Here is a 17718-nt window from a genome sequence, read left to right as displayed (position 1 = left end):
AAATAAATGAAAATTCCTAGCAAGACAGTAAGCTTTTCTCCTTGCCCACTTTTTCAGACAAATAACTGGGAACAGAACAGATTTAACATAAGAAGAAGGCTCTTAGAAAGCACTGACAGCACACAGAGGAAGCCCCTGGAATCAAACTGGAATCAGTTGTCTGAGTTTTGCAGAGACAGAGTATTTCTACCACCAGGGTTTTTAAGGACAAATCAAACATCTGTCAGGGGTTCTTAGGTCTAATTGATTCTGCTGTACAGCAGAGATGGACTAGGATGACCTTTTGAGATTACTTTCAGTGTTCTTTCTTCTACTGTAAAAAAGAAGAATTAAACCTAAGCAGGCTAATCTTGGAAGAAACCAAGAGAGAAACAAAAGAGAAGAATACTAAATTAAAAAAAAAATCAACAAAAAAAAAAAATCAACAAAAAAAAAGGGAGACTGGTTAAGTTAATCAGTTACTGACAGACCCTGCTTTTATTCATAACAGCCTAAGTCTAATGTTCAGTCATTACACTGTTTAAAAACCCTATCTCTGCTTGGCAGAAAAGAGAGATGAAGTTTGGAAGGAAACAAGAGGAGTATCCAAGGGCAAGGCACCTTAGTCAATAATCAATATCCTGTGTCTGGTGCTTTCAGGCAGGGATTGTAGGAAAAGGCTTCCCTGGCACAGGAAGGGGGCTGGGATGCAGGTGAGGTGTGGAATGGGCCTGTGAAATGTGGAATTTATGCTTTGAAATTATTCTGTGCATCGTTCAGGCCCTTGGCTATCAGCTCTGCCTGATCATACCTGTCTGGAAACAAAGGTTTCCAGATGAAATTTAGCTGGCTACTGGTAGAGCTGATCCAACATTACTGAGTCAACACAATTCAGTGGGAGAAAAGGAGGAAAGGTTTCCCTGCTTGAGCATGACCTGTGCTGCTCTGGCTGCTCTCACCCATTTCTTTGGTGCCATAGACATGAGTGGCTCATGTTCATTTTGGAAACTCCTAAAATTTGTTCAACAGGGTGAAGTGGATGATGTTGCTGAAAGAAAAACTCTTTTTTAATGTCAGAGGAATACCTTTGTATTTCCTTTGTATTAACCTTAATATTTCCTTGGTATTAACCTTAACAAATGAATGCCCTTGTATTTCCTTTGTATTAATATCTTTGTATTGACCTTTGTATTTCCATAAGCTAAAACTCATTTTGTTCTTCCTGATCTCTCTAGAAACAGTGAAACTCTTTAGAAAATATTTAGAAAACTGTGTTAATATTCAGTTGTAATTATTTTTTTCACAGAGCAATAATAAAAGAAGATATTTTTGCAGTGAACTCAAGCCAGGAATAGGCAAAAGCCTGAATGACCTGACAGTGCTTCGTGGTAACATGTTAATAACTACTTCAAAAAAAAAAAAAAAAAAAAAGAAAGAAAAAAAAAAGAAGAAAAAAACCACACAAAAAACTTTTTTCTTTTTTAAGATGACATCTTAAAGAAAATCTTTCAGTTCTTATTTTTTATTTTTGGCACATCAATCTACCCCATTTTAACTCTTAACTCTGTTAGAAATCTTCTCAAGAGATGCTCAGAGGAGATATTTATTCAAAAGATGAACTTAAATTTTCTGGTGTACTGATTTGCATAAATCTATTTCACTTACCATGTAAAAAATGCAATTATATAAAATTATATTATATATTATATATTTACCATATATAATTATATATATTTATATGTATTTATATGTACATAGTGCCTATATACATATATATTTATATATATATTTATATGTGTATAGTGCCTTATTTGCAAATAAGGCACTACTGTCTTTGAAGCCATATGAGGCAAATTATGAAATCTGTGTCTTCCAGCAATTTATAAAATCTTGGCTATAAAAACAATTCTTCCTGATATTATTCCTTTTGTTGATCTGATACTCAAGCTTTCCTTAAATCTGTACCTCATAATGTTCTTGCTGTTCTCATTCAGCTCATCAGCCTTGTAATATTTTTCCAGCTGGGTGTGGCTTTAATTTTTAACAGAAATTCAAATAAACTATCAAGTCAGCTTTTTCAACAGTTATCCTCTCAGAAAATCAACCTTTGGGGGTTTTTATGGAAGGATTGGGTACCTGAAAAGGTTCCTGCAGAGCTACAGGTCTGGTGGACAGTCAAGCTGTGGGAAGACAAGATAAGCAAAACAAGTTTCTTAACATTTTGTGAGGTTTTTTTTTTTTCATTTTAAGAAAAAATAAATTGTACTCTGTGTCACTACACGAATTTCTGGAAAATGAGTGGGAAATACTGAACACAATGCCAGCTCTAACAACAAAAAATCAGCAATGAGAGGAAAAGATCGGTGGTTTTTATAGCAGGCTACAATACAAGCTAGAAGGACTGGTTGTCAAAATATCCTGAATGGGTGATCACTGTAAGATATACTGAACTTTTTAATTTTACCACACTTCTTTTTTTCCTTCTAAATCTCACAATATATTAATTCTTAGCTGGTTTCATCAGGCACTGTAGTGATGGAACAAGGGGCAATGGCTTCCAACTGAAAGAGAAGAGGTTTAGATTGGATTAAAGTTAGGAAGGAATTCTTCCCTGTGAGGGTGGTGAGCCCTGGCACAGGGTGCCCAGAGCAGCTGTGGCTGCCCCTGGACCCCTGGCAGTGTCAAAGGCCAGGTTGGATGGGGCTTGGAGCAACCTGGGACAGTGGAAGGTGTCCCTGCCCATGGAAGGGGGTGGAACTGGATGCCTTTTCAGTCCCTTTCAATCCATACTATTCTGTGATTCTCTGAATCTGTAAAACACCAGTGTGTCCAATCTCTGCTGCAGATTGAGACCATTTATTGGTCTCTTTCTCTAGGCAGCACTGACAGAACCAGAGGACACAGTCTGAAGCTGTGCCAAGGGGAATAAAGGTTGGATATCAGGAAAAAGTTTTTTACAGAAAGGGTGATAAAGTTCTAGAATTGTCTGCCCAGGGAGATGGTGGAGTCACCATCCCTGGGTGTGTTTGACAAAGCCTGGATGTGGCACTGGGTGCCAGGGTTTAGGTGAGGTGTTGGGGCTGGGTTGGACTCAATGATCCTGAAGGTCTCTTCCAACCCAGTGATTCTGTGAATTCTGTGAAGAACCAGAAATGCCTTAAGGCATTTCTTAACTTCCTTCATCATCCCTAACTTCCACTTCCTGAAGAGCTGTGGTAATAGCAATGAGGGGGCTGTAGAATAGTCTGAGCATCACTGATCTTCCCAGAACTGGTTGCTTTTCCTCATAAGATAAATAAAACTAACAGACCCCAACTCCTGCAGCTTGTGGCTGGGTGGTTATTGCTGCAGGACTGTGGTTAATTAATGTTTATGTTCTTTAAAATTATCTTGTACTGCTGTTTCTGTGGCTGCCATTAATTATAGAGATATATAAAATTCTTTTAATGCTACTGAGAGAAGATGATAAAAGACTTTATTAATTTGTATTTCACATCCCAGGTTTTGCTGAAGGCTAAAGCACTGGAGGCCAGCAGAAAGGTCAGTGGTTGAGGTGCCAGGCAAGGTCCATGGGGTGCACTGCCTTGGTATAAGCTTTGCTTTCAATAGAATCCTTCATTCTGCTTTCAAAATCAACACTCTTTTCCAGACCTAGCAAAATATGTACTCTTTACCTGGGACTCGTTAGTTTTCTTTTTAAAAACAAGATCCAGCATAATATTTAAACCAAATACTCATAGTCCACACAGAAATACAGATGGAGTAAAGCCCTTAGATGTGGTATTTTAACATGAATTTTAATCCCATACTTTTAGAACTCTCCTCTAGTTCTAAAACTAGAGGAGTGTGTCTGCAAATTAAACATTGTACTCAGCAGTACAGACAGTATTTGATTTAAGATCAATTACTTCCTTAATCCCTAAATAAAACCTCACTTCTGCATGCAAGAGTGAGTTTGTTTGCACACAATTTTTAGGTGCAGTGAACCTGTCAAGTGGCATTTCACAGGAAAATAAAAAAATCACATAAAGCTATGAAGAAGGGCGTATCAGATGTAACAAAAACAAACCTTCTATGGAGGAGAGTGACAGCTTGAGGCAGCCTGGCTGTGACACCTTTCAAAGCCTCTGAGCTCCTGGCAGAGTCTGTCCTTAGCAGTGTTGGCAGGTGATAGAATGAAAAAAGCATTATTATAGAAATTATATAGAGCAGTATATAGAAATATGCACTGCTACAGCCAATGACCTATACAATGGAAAGGGTTTAATTTGAGAGTATCTTCTTACTTTTGGTTCTGATTTTGGCCCTTCAGCATTGCTTTGCATCTTCCTCTAGACTCTGTACAGCATCAGGTTGACCAATATTAATCCAACTACCAAGAAAAGAAAATCTTTAATCTGATCTATTTAATGCTCTCCAGAAAGACCTCCATATATGAAGCACATATATGTGCATAAACACATATAAAGCATAAACTCTACCTTATAGAGAATTTTACAGTGCATTTCTTCTTTTACAGTGCATTTCTTCTCCAGCAGACTCAAACAACATGAGAAACATGTTTTCTTTTGATGGAAGGAAGAACACAGTCTGTTTCCACTGGTGGGGATAGAAGCTAGAGTATGTGATGAAAAAATGAAGTTCTCTGGTATATTCAAGCTCTATATTTTTTTTTATTAAAGTCTATTGAAAACCAGGCTCTATTGTTTTATTCAAATATCGTGTTAGGAAGGGAACAATACACAAGCAAACCATTGTACGAGGATGTGTCACAAGCTTTTTACACAGATTCACAGTGATAAATAGATAAAAAGACATTGCTTTTCATCTATGCCAGATAGGAAGAACACAAAGTGCAGCTTTTTAATATGATACAGTCTCACCCAGAGGTGTTTCACCAGAAGTCTGGCACATAAACTTCTTTTTGAAAATAGAAGTTTCCAAAGCATGACAAGCACTAAAATTGCTTCACCCAGATCACTGGGACAGAGTTGCTGGCACAGGCTCCTTTTAATGTCCATTCCCACCTTCAGAGAGGATCCGTGAGGGCTCTGTGTACTTTGCTGTCATCAGGTAGAAGAGAGCAGGGGCAGGTACCAAGGCAAGCAAAGGCAGGTCCTGCTCAAGCTTATCCAGTTTGGAAATGGAGATGATTCCATAGGCATGGAGTAACCAGTGGCTGAAGAGGACAACGAGCCTTTTCTTCCTCACAAGCAGATCCTTGAAAAACTTGCAAAATAAACACAATATCCTGTTAGCATTCAGCCTGTTACCCAGCACCTGAAATTTAAGAGGTGTGACAGGTAAGAGCACAAAAACCATGTGAAGCCTCCTGGGTTTGAGCCCTTCCAGCACACACCCAGCTTCTCAGTGCACCATCAGAGGGAATTCTCACATGAGATCCCTCCAGCCACGAGGGGAAGGGATACAGGTAAAGGCTTAAATGTAAAATACACCACTGAGAAAAGGCAAGACACAAAGTGGTCTCTGTTCACTCAAGTCTTTTTTACTCCTTTAACATGGGAAACATGTTTACCCACCTCCACTTCAGAAGCAGACAAGTACACAGCCAGTGTAACCAAAGAGAGCACCAGGATGATGTATGGGAAGGCATAATCTAAAGGCAAACATGCAACACGTTAGCAGGCAAAAAATGGCACAGCTTATCCTTCAGCAGAGAATTTTTCCACAGGTGTGAAGCAAACTGAGCTGATCTAGCTGCCTCTTAGCAAGGCACCACACATGCACAGCAGTGAGGGTCAGCCAAGCACAACCTGCACAGCTGTTCCCTCTGGGGTTTTCTGCTATTTCTCAGTGGAGTTACTCAACACTTACACCACAAACTGAAAAAGGCACATAATGAGAAAAGTAGTCAGGCTGAGTGGGGATTTTGTGGCACCTCTCCAAATGTGACAAGAATGCTGGAAGCTAAACCAAAAATAGCCAGTCTCCCCAAATTTACACTGAAACCCATCTCCAAAATCAGACAAACTCTGCCTTAGCAAAAAGTGGAACTAGCTCGCTCTGAAGTACTTTCCTCTCCCACCCCCTCTGCTCCTTTTTTGGGAAAGGGACAGTGTCTAGCAGCACTAGCTGAGGTGAAACAGTGTTGGTCAGGAGCCTGGTGAGGATAGAACTCCTAATGAGCAACCTTTTCAGGTGAAACTCCTCAAAATAACCCTAAACAATATCCTTATTCCCAAAGCAAAAAGTGTCCCGTCCTTCTGTCCCTTAAGTCCTTTCTTAGTGTGCATTTATAGGTGTGTTCAGGAGTGGTTTTAGGAGAGAACTCACAGAGGAGGCCTCCTCCCACGGCCTGCAGCACGGTGAGGATGGGGAAGAAGTAGAGTGCTGCATAAATGCTTTTAAATCGGTCAGACCTTCCCAAACCACAGGCAATCTTCTTAACCAGGAGAGGCCGAAGCAGCATCATCAACACGAGACAGAAGGCATAATAGATAAACACAATGGTGTACCTGGAGAATAAAAAAAAAAAAAAAAAAATTCCTCAAAATGTGCAGTTTTCTCATAGAGATTTGCATCACAACCAAGGAATTTGGGGTTAGTCATGAACTCTAAAGACTTTATAGGCATAAGGTTTAAACACAGAATGATGGGCTCACTTTTCCATAGGGGAAACAGTAGTTTCCTTTCCAAGGAAAGGAAAACAAAAAGAAAAAAAGAAGTTTTGAGCTACATAGTGATAGGCTGAGAGGACATAGTCTCAAGCTGCACATGGGGAGGTTCAGGTTGGACATCAGGAGGAATTTCTTCACAGAAAGGGTGACCAGACACTGGAATGAGCTGTCCAGGGAGGTGATGGAGTCACCATCCCTAGAGATGTTTAAGGAAAGACTGGAATTGGCACTCAGTGCCATGGTGGTGTTGGGCCATAGGTTGGACTCAATCATCCCAGAGGTCTTTTCCAACTAAATTGATTGTGTGGTAGCCTGAGCTACGCCACTTTCTTTGATTACTCAGAAAGCCATGAAGTGTTGCTAAATCCACGTAAAACAGCTCAACGCACAAAAGATTCGGGGGATTGACTGCCATTGATCCCAGCTCTACCTGAACACTTTTGGCAGCTTGGAGGAGAGGCAGGGGGGTACACACTCACAAGGGGTACACGCTCATGGGGGGTACACACAGGAGGTACATGCTCACAGGGGTACACACACACAGGGGGTACACACACACAGGGGGTACACACACACAGGGGGTACACACACTCACAGGGGGTACACACTGGAGGTACACACACACACAGGGGGGTACACCCTCACAGGGGTACACACACACAGGGGGTACACACACACAGGGGGGTACACACAGGAGGTACATGCTCACAGGGGTACACACAGGGGGTACACACAGGGGGGTACACACACACACAGGGGGTACCCATAGGAGGTACACGCTCACAGGGGGTACACACTCACAGGGAGGGTACACACTCACAGGGAGGGTACACATAGGAGGTACACGCTCACAGGGAGGGTACACACTCACAGGTGCTGCACACTCACAGAGGGTACACACAGGAGGTACATGCTCACAGGGGTACACACACAGGGGGTACACACTCACACAGGAGGTAAACACTCACAGGGGGTACACACACACAGGGGATACACACTCACAGGGGATACACGCTCACAGGGGGTACACGCTCACAGGGAGGGTACACACACACAGGAGGTACACACTCACAGGGGTACACACTCACAGGGGGTACACACACACACAGGGGGTACACACTCACAGGGGTACACACTCACAGGGGGTACATGCTCACAGGGGGTACACGCTCAAAGGAGGTACACGCTCACAGGAGGTACACGCTCACAGGGAGGGTACACACTCACAGGTGCTGCACACTCACAGGGGGTACATGCTCACAAGGAGGGTACACACTCACAGGAGGTACACGCTCACAGGGAGGGTACACACTCACAGGTGCTGCACACTCACAGGGGGTACACGGCCTCGTGGGTGCAGTGCACGGTGGTGATGTAGTCGGGGCTGGGGTTGTAGAGCATCGTGTACCAGTCCGAGAGCTTCTTCACGCGGCAGGAGCGGATGTGCAGGGAGCCCACGGGGTCGCCGAGCAGCAGCGTCACCACGGCCGCCACGCTGCACTCCAGCAGCGCCGTCAGGTGCTGCAGCAGCGCGCTGGAGCTGCGGGACAACAGCACCGTCACACTGTCACTGCCACGCTGCCAGCTCCTGCAAATCCCAACGCCCGCTGGAATCCCTGCACTGCGGGGCAGAGCCTGCTGCAGAGTTAAAACCTGCTCAGTGTGGAAACTCTTTGGTAATCTCAGGTGATTCAGTGAGTAAAGGAAAAGAGCGGTGAGGGTAACGCACCGCACGTCTCAGAAGAGGTGACGTTGTGATATAAGCAGAATTTCCACAGCTGCAGGTCTTTGTTGGAGATGGTAAATATTCATATGTTAAACATTCCCAGTCCCCTCTCTGTTCAGTGCTCATAGAACCACAGAATGATTTGGGTTAGAAGGGACTTAAAGACTATCCAGTTCCAACCCTCTGCCATGGACAGGGACAGTTCAGGACACTCCAGAGCCATCACTCCTTAAAAAACTCCAGTCTAACACCTAATGGCCACATGCAGCTGTGCATTTAGACCTCTTTTTTACAGAACTTCTCTGATGTAAAGGCCACAGCAGCTCTGCTATCAAGACCCAAACCCAGAATACATATTTCTAAAGAGAAAACTCAAACCCATCCTCTCATTGCACTTGTGCAGCCCTGCTGATACTGACCCTGGGGAGAAGGGATGATAGAACCTGCTGCTTCTGTCTGCTGGGAAACCAAATCCAGCCCAAACTGCCAGATGGACTGTGCACTGCCACATTAAAGAGGAACAGACCATGCCCTGAGGGCAGTGACTGGACAAGGTGCCTTGCAGGACACTTACATTTGTAAATAAATCCTCTTACAGCTGCTCTAAACTTCTGTGCAACCGTATCAGCTCAATCAACAACAAGGGTGGATGGGGCTCTGAGCAACCTGGTCTACTGGAAGGTGTCCCTGCCCATGAGAGAGAATTGGAACTGGATGATCTTTAAGTTTCCCACCCAACCCAAACCAATCTAGGTTTCCAAGAACTGCTGGACACTTCAGTTCAGCATCTCAGATTGATCACTCATGGATAAAAGATTTCCAATTTTAAACAACCCATCTAGAGAAAGGGCACACGAACCTCTTCTTTCCAGAATACCACTCAATAAAGAACCAGTGTAAAACCAGGGGCAGCATGGCCATGAAGCCGAGGTACAGCCAGTCATAGCGGTCTGGAGATCCCAAACACTCCCGGCAGATTTTGTTCTCATCGGTTCTTTGGCCTCTAGGACACACCTGCAGAGGGCAGAGGTTGTATTTAGAACCCCACCACCAACAGCAAATCACTGCAGTTAATGGAAAAACAGCTTGAAGCACTACGGGGCAAGACAGAGATCAGATTTTTAAAGACATGAAACAATAACCCCAGTAATTCCTCAACTTACACTTGCTCTCCGTGGCTCTTCTTTTTTAATATAAACAAGGGGGAAGCATGATTAAAAGCCTTCATGCAAGCCCCCATTTTCCTCTCGTGCTGTCACACCACTCCCTTTCATCTCAGCTCCCTCACCAGGCTGCTCACAACCGCTGTCCCCCCGTTTCTTGCTTCCCTTTCATCCATCCCACCCCTCCTGGATCTCGCTCTCGCTTAGCGCTCCAGTAAAGCCGGCGTGCACGGTGATTGATTTCAGCACAGCCCTCCACACCGTCCCGTCCCAGCTTCTCCAGCCCCTCCACTCAGCTCGGGTACAGCACCGCGCCTCCAGCACCTCCCTCGGGAAGCGACTCACGGTGCCGCTCCTGTTCCGGTCAGGGAGCCGTTCTCGCCCCGGCAGCCCCCGTTACCGACCCGCAGGGGCTGCGGCTCCCGGCGGGCCCCGCCCGAGCCATCCCGCCCGGGCCCGGGCCTCGCACTCACCCCGCAGTCCCCGTAGGTCTCCACGGAGCCGTTCACCGACAGCACGGTCCTGCCGCAGTACAGCCCGAGGCAGGCGGGCTGGATGTCCACAGCTGCGGGCAGAGCGCGGGCCGCGTTACCGGGAGAAGCACCGAACGCCAGTCCCGGCCCGCTCCAGCCGCTGACAACACCCTCAACCCCATCCACGCCACCACCCGCATTCCCAGCCCCGTCCCGGTGCCCCATCCCGGCCCGTCCTACCGGCGCGGAACATCGCGGTAACCCAGCAACCGCGGGCCCCGGTACTTCCGCCGCGGCACTTCCGCTTCCGCCGCGGGCCGGCTCCGCCCGGGAATGCGGGCGCGGGAGCGCAGGGGGCGTGGTCTATGGGGGTGTGACCCCATTGGGGCGTGGTTACGCATATGGGCGTGGTCATGGGGCGTGACGTGGGCGCGGCCTCAGGCTGGGGATGCGGGAGCGGGGCGTGGCCTCTCAGTTATGGGCGTGGTCTCTCGTTGTGGGCGTGGTCTCTCGGGGTGTGGCCTGTGGCGCGGGCGCGGCCCCGCCGTGCCGCCCCGGCCGCGATGGCGGCGCAGGGCGGCGGCCACGGTGACGGCGGCGGAGCGGGACGGGCGCTGCCGCCGCACTCGCCCTCGGGCGCGGTGCTGCAGACGGTGGAGATGCACACGGGCGGCGAGCCGCTGCGCATCATCCCGCGGCTGGAGGCGGCGGAGCAGGCGGCGGCGGCGGGGCTGTCGCTGCTGTCGCTGCGGCGGGAGGTGGCGGCCGGGCACGACCACGTGCGGCGGGCGCTGATGCACGAGCCGCGCGGCCACGCCGGCATGTACGGGGCCGTGGTGGTGCGCGGCGGGGCGGCCGCGGAGGGCGCGCACCTGGCGGCGCTGTTCCTGCACTGCGCCGGCTACAGCGCCATGTGCGGCCACGCCGTGATGGCCCTCGGCCGCTTCGCCCTCGACTACGGGCTGGTGCCAGCGCCCACCCGCCCCGAGACCGCCGTCCGCCTGCGCTGCCCCTGCGGGCCCGTCACCGCCTTCGTGCCCTGGGACGGCCGCCGCAGCGGCAACCCCGTGCGCTTCCACAGCGTGCCCGCCTTCGCTGCCGCCACCGGTGGGCACCGCTGGGTGTTGCGCGGGGGTTGGTGGTGGCCGCGCTGGCGTTGGGGGCTGGTGGTCTGGCTGAGGGGCATCTGGCAATTATCTCCCTAGTCCCACTGTTCTTCAGAGGTCATCAGGGATGCTGTAAGGTGCCATAGGAGTACTTAAGTTATCATCCCTGTCCACTGCCCTTGCATGTGCCTGCGTTCCTTCACTCTGTATGCAATCCCATGGCTCAGCACAGTTTTGCCTCCTCACCTTCCTCCCTTTCTCTGCTCAGACTTGGCTGTTGATGTCCCTGGCCATGGGAAGGTGGTGGTTGACATCGGCTACGGTGGCACCTTCTACGCCTTCCTCAGTGCCGAGCAGCTGGGCCTCGATGTGTGCTCTTCAAAGACCAGAGACCTTGTCAGTGCAGCGAGTGCAGTGACAGAAGCGGTGAAGAAACAGGTATGGAGGAGCACTGTGGGATCCCAGCATGTTCCCTTTGGGGTGGCTGCACTAGACAGATGCTCAGGGTGGTGGGAGAGTCCCATCCTCCTGGCCCCATGTTAAATTTCAGAGTCCTTATGAGGACAGGAGAAGAAGCCTCCCTGCTTCTGTCTTTGTTGCCTGTGAAGCAGAGGTGGAAACGCAGCCATGTGGCCTTGTCCCCTTCCTCTGGTCTCTCACAGAAGCTGCACTGCACAAATTGCTGCTGTTGTGTGCATTTGTGACCCTCTCTGTGCTGTTCCCAGTTCAAGCTTCATCACCCTGAGAGTGAAGACCTGGCTTTCCTCTATGGCACCATACTGACGGATGGGAAAGATGCCTTTAGTGAGGAGCCCACCACCAACATCTGTGTGTTTGCAGATGAACAGGTACAGAAACAGGCTCTTCTCAGGCACAAGAGGCACCACAATTGTCCCTCTGTCCCTTAGATCCACTGCAAAGAAGAGAGACTGTTCTGGTTCTTAGTTTGGGCGGTGATTCCTTGTGCTGCTGTCATGTCTCTGGAGAGCTGAGTGTCGATGCACACATTCTGGTTTTGCTCCTAATAGCAGAAATACTTCTGCACACCTTAGATGGTGGCGTTTTAAAAAGGTTCATACCCAAAACCTGTTGATTGGAATTGTTCAGGAGCTGAGACAGGATCCCAGCATAGTGCGTGTCACTAAAGTCCTAATCCAGGGAACATTGGCTGGGGATGAACAACAGGAGAGAAAAATGGGGTGTTAAAATTCTGTTCTTGTCTGCAGTGCAGAAGGTATCACATAAATGGCGGGGGAAGTTTTGGTTGGACTTCCCAGCAGTGAGGAGTGTGGAGCACTGGGACAGGTCACCTCAGAAGCTGGCTAACACTGTGGTCTTGGAGATTTTAAAAACCAGGTTGGCCAGGAGCCCCCTCAGGGTAAGGAGAACCAATCTTGCCTTGAGGTGTGAGAATGGGGCAGCCCCTCTCAGTCCTTTTGAGATGGTGCTGGGAAGATTTCAAGTGCTCCTAAATAGCCTCAGTGTTTATTAGATCATCCATCCCTAAGTGTGCCAAAGCCAACCACAGTCCAGAAGTACCCCAAACCTGCTTCCTTCTTCGTTCTCAGTTCTGATGTATCTGGATTCTCTACAAAACACTGGGCTGGGGGAGTTTCCCCTGAGTGCAGTGTAAAGGTGGCAGAACTGAGGGGAGGAATCTCACTTTGTATTAAACCCCAAAATCTAAAGCTGGTTCATCTCTTCTGCTGTAGGTTGACCGAAGTCCGACAGGTTCGGGGGTGACAGCTCGCATTGCCTTGCAGTACCATAAGGGACTCATCCAGCTGGAGCAGACCAGAACCTTCCGGAGCAGCACCACGGGCTCCTTGTTCACTGGGAAGGCAGTGAAGGCAAGTGGCCCGTGCTGGACTTTCCCCCTGTCTCAAGGGCTGCTGGAAATGTGCTCAGTGGGGAAGCAGAAAAGCCTTTCTGTGCCTAGGGAAGGAGGGAGGTGTCTGCGGGTCTTGCCCTCCCACAAACCTGGCACTAAAAGGATTTTAGGACCTTGTGTTGCGTGGCTGCTTTGGGATGTACCAGGGCAGGGGTGTCTGCATAAATGTCGGGTAGCACTGGAATTCTGTGGGGTTGGGAGAGTGGAGAACCTTCTGTTGCCTCTATCCTCATCCTGATCCCTCTGCAGGAGGCCAAGTTTGGGAACTACAACGCTGTCATTGTGGAAGTCTCAGGAGAAGCCTTTTACACTGGCACAGCCACCTTCACAGTCGAAGAGGAGGACCCACTGAAACACGGCTTCTTCCTCAAGTGACCCGAGCCACGGGTGGTGGCAAAGCCTCATTGATGGTGCTGCGCTTCTCCTGCCCATTAATGTCTCTTTTGCTTCTCCACACATTGCAACAGGAACAGCCTTGGGTGGTGTGACAGCATTTGTCACATTTCAGGATAACAGGCTTGTTGCCCTGTTGTGATTAGCATATTGGGTGCACTGTGATTAGCATATACAAGCTGCTCTGAAAAGCTGTAGTATTTCTCTTCTTTTTCTTCCCCATAATTCACAGAAAACTGAGCTGATTTTGGAGAGCTGCCTTTGGATTTATGTGCCTTCTCTATGTCTGCAAATTATGAATTTCAAAGTTAGATTTCTATTAAATGCCAGCTGAAAACTCTGCCATTTTCCTTGTTTTCACTCCCAGATCTCATTTGCAGGATTCTGCTGAGTATGTCATGACCCTGGGTTTGAATTGCGAGCTCTTGTTGTCTCCTGCTCAGCCAGCTCTGCTGCTTTGTCTCATGCCCCAGCTTCCCTGCTCAGCCTGTCCAGACAACCCCTTCCTTGCTCATTTCACCCCACCAGGGCTCTCCTGCATCCTGGGGCTGGATGCAGGTATTTGATCAGAATTTCCTGTGTTCCTGCTGAGTGTCCATGCTGTGCTGCTTCCCTAAGCCTTCCTCTCTTGCTTATCTTGGACCACTGGCTGCAAATACCCTGTGGTTAACTTTCAACAGGAGCAGCTGTGTTTGAAAGACTGAGCCATTATGACCTTTGACTGCTAATTATTTACTGATTTTGTCCCAGTCCAGGGGCAGCTTGTGCAGCAGAGTGCAGTCAGTGCTTGATTTGCCAGACTCCCTCCAGGGAAGAACCAAGCATTTGCAGTGGCAGGAGCAGACCTTCAGCCCTCTGGTGGCCTGTCACTTCCACTGTGTCTCAGGATAAAATGGTGCTTCTTAAATGAAGACACTCAAGGGAGGAACTGGCACTTGTTAAAATGAGACATGAAAATGAGAATGATCATCTCATGGAAGCTCGTGCAGCAGAAGGGTGCATACTGGTGAACTTGGATAAGGTTGGCACAGAAAAGCCTGGGAGGAATTTCTTCTGTCAGCTTGAAAATAACTTTGTAGCACGGGGAAACAAAAATCCCCTGATTTATGCAACTGCTGTGCTGCCAATAGAAGTTTTTTGGGATGCTGTCTGGGGCTTCTGCTACCAGCTTTCCTGTAACTCCCTTTTAAGTCCCATACAGCCTCTGGTCCAGGAGAACAAGAAGTGACACACACATCCTCCGTGCTTGCAGGAGCACACTCTTCCATGTGTTTTCATCTTCTGGGCATCTCCCTTCTGATCAGCCCCCTAGCCTGGCTCTTTGGAAGGAGCTGGGACAGCAAGTCACAAAGCCCAGCACAGGATGTTTGGAGGTTCTTCAGGCATTAATTGGGATGCATCCTTCATTGCCATCCTTAAGAAAATTTTCAGATAGGGGCAGGCAGCTATGGATGAGAGTGGTGGGAAGGGTCCTGCTGCTCATGTGGGGGTCTGATCCCTCAATCTTACAACTGATGGTCCCTCAAGCCCCAGCCTGGTGAGCCGGGGTGGTGGTCCCAGCCTCCAGCTGAGTGTTTGGGGGTAGCTGCTCCTCCGTGACGGGCTGCGGGGCTGCCAGGGGAGCACATCTGTGGGCACCCATGGGATGATGCCGCTGTGGGGTGCGATCTCCCGGCCCCACTGCTCGCCTCTAGGGGCTCCGCTCCGCCGCCCCCGGGTCCAGCTGGGCCGGGCCGGGCCGGTTCCCCGGGCAACGGCGGCCGAGCGACGTCAGCGGCCGGGGGGGCCGGGAGCGGCGGGGCCTCTGCAGCCGCGGCGGGGCCGGGCCATGAGGCTGCGCATGGAGCCGGCGGCGGCCGTGCCGGGCAACCTCTCCCGCGGCGGCGGCAACGAGAGCGGCGGGGCGGCGGCGGCGGGGGCAGCGGGGTGGTCGGCGGCGGCGCTGGCCTCGCAAGCGGCCGCGCTGCTGCTCATCTTCGCCCTCTCGGCGCTGGGCAACGGGGCGGTGGTGCTGGTGATCGCCCGGCACCGGCAGCTCCGCACGGTCACCAACGCCTTCGTGCTGTCGCTGTCGCTGTCGGAGCTGCTGGGCGCCCTGCTCTGCCTGCCGCTGGCCTTCCTCAGCCTGCTCAGCCGCCCGCCCGGCGCTTGGCTCTTCGGGCAGCGCCTGTGCCTGGCCAGCGCCGCCCTCCACGCCGGGCTGGGCATCGCCGCCACGCTCACCATGGCCCTGCTCTCCTTCGACCGCTACTGTGCCATCGTCCGCCAGCCGCGGCACAAGATGGGCCGGCGCCGCGCCGCGCAGCTGCTGGCCGCGGTGTGGCTGGCCGCCCTGGCGCTGGCCGGGCCCTGGTACGGGCTGGCGGGCGAGGGGCGGCGCGAAGCCCGGCCCGGCGCCTACCGCTGCGTCTACGTGCTGCCCTGGGGCTCCTCGCGGCTCGGGCCGCCCTACGGCGCCGCCCTCATCGTGCTCTGCTACCTCCTGCCCTTCGCCGTCATGTGCTTCTGCCACTTCAACATCTGCCGGGCGGTGCGGCTGGCCGAGAGCCGCGTGCGGCCGCTCACCACCTACGGGCACCTGCTGCGCGCCTACGGGGAGATGCGCACGGCCACCACCGTCCTCATCATGATCGTCTCCATCATCTGCTGCTGGGGGCCCTACTGCATCCTGGGGCTGGCCGCCGCCGCCGGCCGCCTGCCCTTCTCGCCCACCATGGACGCCGTGGCCAGCGGGATGGCCTGGGCCAACGGCGCCATCAACCCCCTCATCTACGCCGCCCGTAACCCCAACATCTCGGTGCTGCTGCGGCGCAGCCGGGAGGGCGGCTACAGGACTAGGAACAACATGGTCGCCTACCTGTCGGTGCCGGGCCGCCGGCCGGAGCCCCGGAGCCGGGCTGAGCGGGTCCGGGAACGCTACATCAATCGGCACAGCGGCCCCCCGGGCAGCGCCCTGTCCTCCTCCAGCCCGGCCAGCGGGGGAGAGGTGGCCATGTGGGCCTGCAAGACTCCCGCTGTGCTCTTCTGTCGCGACGGGCAGCCGGACACTGTCTCTGAGGCCACCCTGAAGGCCAAAGCAGGCGCCATCGACACCAGCCTCTGAAGGGATGGGGGGCCGGGATGGAGGCATCTGGGCCCGGGGCTGCCTCCCTGGAGAAGGTCCTGGTGCTTGGAGCCCTTTGCAGCCGGATTACCAGGGAACTGTGATGGGACTGTGTTTCTTCTCCACTGTGTGAGCCCTGGTTTGGTGACCCCATGTGCGGGCAGCAAGAGCTCCACAGGGGAGGGAAATCCCCCTTCCTTTTCAGCAGGCCCGATGGATGCGTCAGTGACAGCCACCGAGCCCAGCCACCGCAAGAGCTCAGCTGCGAGAACAGGACAGTGTTTGCTCCAGACCTGCAGAAAGTGCCACTGCCAAGCTCCGAGGCTGACACACCAAAGCAGCCCAAACTGTCTGAATGACTCTGTGAGCTGCTTGTTAAGTGCCAAAAAAAGCAACTGAAAGCTGAGCACTGACAGCTGGAAGCCACTCTGAAAACACCACACTGTGAAAAACCGCATCATGGCAGGAAAATGTTGCTTTTATCTGTTATATGTGGAAGTGCCAACAGTCATAAAGTCACAGACTGTAGGACCGGCTGAAAAAGTGATCTTTTTTTTTTTTTAATTTAAACACTGAATCATAACAAGAAAAGTAATTGTGAAAGGGAAGATGTATGATACTGGGAGGGAAGGAAAGGAAGGTAATACCTCAGGTGTCAGAATTTCAGCAGCCTTTTCTCTTTTTTTGAGAGTACAGTCAACTTAAAATACTATGAATATGAGAAACATGAGTTCCTCAGACAGACTGAAAAGGGTGTGGGCGTAAACTGTGGTGTGCACAAGATGTATGTTTTCTTTTTGAGCTCATCCAAAGTGTCTCTCATCTCCAAGGGTTTTACCATAATTAGAGGAGCTGTGTGAGAGAAGTGTCTGAAAGGAGAGGCAAAGCAATACCACGTGTTCTCTGTGTGCTCTGCAGCATGTGAAAATGCACAGGACAGATATTGTTGTATTGTTGAATACAATATTTAAAAACCAGCTGTTTGCTGTTGAAAAAAAAAAAAGGAAAATAACACTGTGGAAATGCGATTGCACAGCATAAATTTGAACGAATTTATCAGTGTAATTTTTTTGTTCAAGGGCCCAAAGCCTTAAATTAGTATTTTGAATCTGAAATTAAGATTTGGCCTTCATTTGTCTTTGCCAGAGTTTAGTGTGAGACAGTATTTTTCCTTGTACAGGCTTTAAAAATACAGTGTTTTGGTTTTACTGGATTTTTCAGCTGTTTGTGATGCAAGTGAACACAA

At 50.3% G+C, this 17718-nt stretch overlaps 3 protein-coding genes across 4 annotated transcripts; 2 read left to right on the top strand and 1 right to left on the bottom strand.

The window, feature by feature from the left end:
* Nucleotides 1-4632: 4632 nt before the first annotated feature.
* JKAMP (JNK1/MAPK8 associated membrane protein) lies at nt 4633-10319 on the bottom strand. 2 transcript variants are annotated; one of them, XM_053945409.1, is made up of 7 exons: nt 10220-10319; nt 9980-10071; nt 9203-9357; nt 7951-8157; nt 6274-6455; nt 5520-5596; nt 4633-5208 (listed from the first exon to the last, which is right to left on the bottom strand). In XM_053945409.1, the coding sequence occupies exons 1-7, from the start codon at nt 10230-10232 to the stop codon at nt 4990-4992; spliced, it is 945 nt and encodes a 314-aa protein (XP_053801384.1). In that variant the 5' UTR covers nt 10233-10319; the 3' UTR covers nt 4633-4989. The 2 variants fall into 2 exon arrangements, with proteins under 2 accessions (XP_053801384.1, XP_053801385.1); XM_053945410.1 differs by lacking the exons at nt 9980-10071; nt 10220-10319 and adding an exon at nt 9507-9549.
* A 110-nt stretch (nt 10320-10429) lies between these two features.
* On the top strand, nt 10430-13724 carry L3HYPDH (trans-L-3-hydroxyproline dehydratase). Its single transcript, XM_053945408.1, has 5 exons — nt 10430-11086; nt 11354-11523; nt 11811-11933; nt 12798-12935; nt 13226-13724. The coding sequence occupies exons 1-5, from the start codon at nt 10543-10545 to the stop codon at nt 13349-13351; spliced, it is 1101 nt and encodes a 366-aa protein (XP_053801383.1). The 5' UTR covers nt 10430-10542; the 3' UTR covers nt 13352-13724.
* A 1473-nt stretch (nt 13725-15197) lies between these two features.
* Nucleotides 15198-17481, top strand: GPR135 (G protein-coupled receptor 135). The gene has a single exon (XM_053945407.1). It carries the CDS (start codon nt 15198-15200, stop codon nt 16470-16472), a length of 1275 nt encoding a protein of 424 aa, XP_053801382.1. The 3' UTR covers nt 16473-17481.
* The last annotated feature ends 237 nt before the right edge of the window (nt 17482-17718 follow it).

The sequence above is a fragment of the Vidua chalybeata genome, chromosome 6 (genome assembly GCF_026979565.1).
Source record: "Vidua chalybeata isolate OUT-0048 chromosome 6, bVidCha1 merged haplotype, whole genome shotgun sequence".
Classification (NCBI taxonomy): Eukaryota; Metazoa; Chordata; class Aves; order Passeriformes; family Viduidae; genus Vidua; species Vidua chalybeata.
This window is presented reverse-complemented; position numbering and strand designations above follow the sequence as displayed.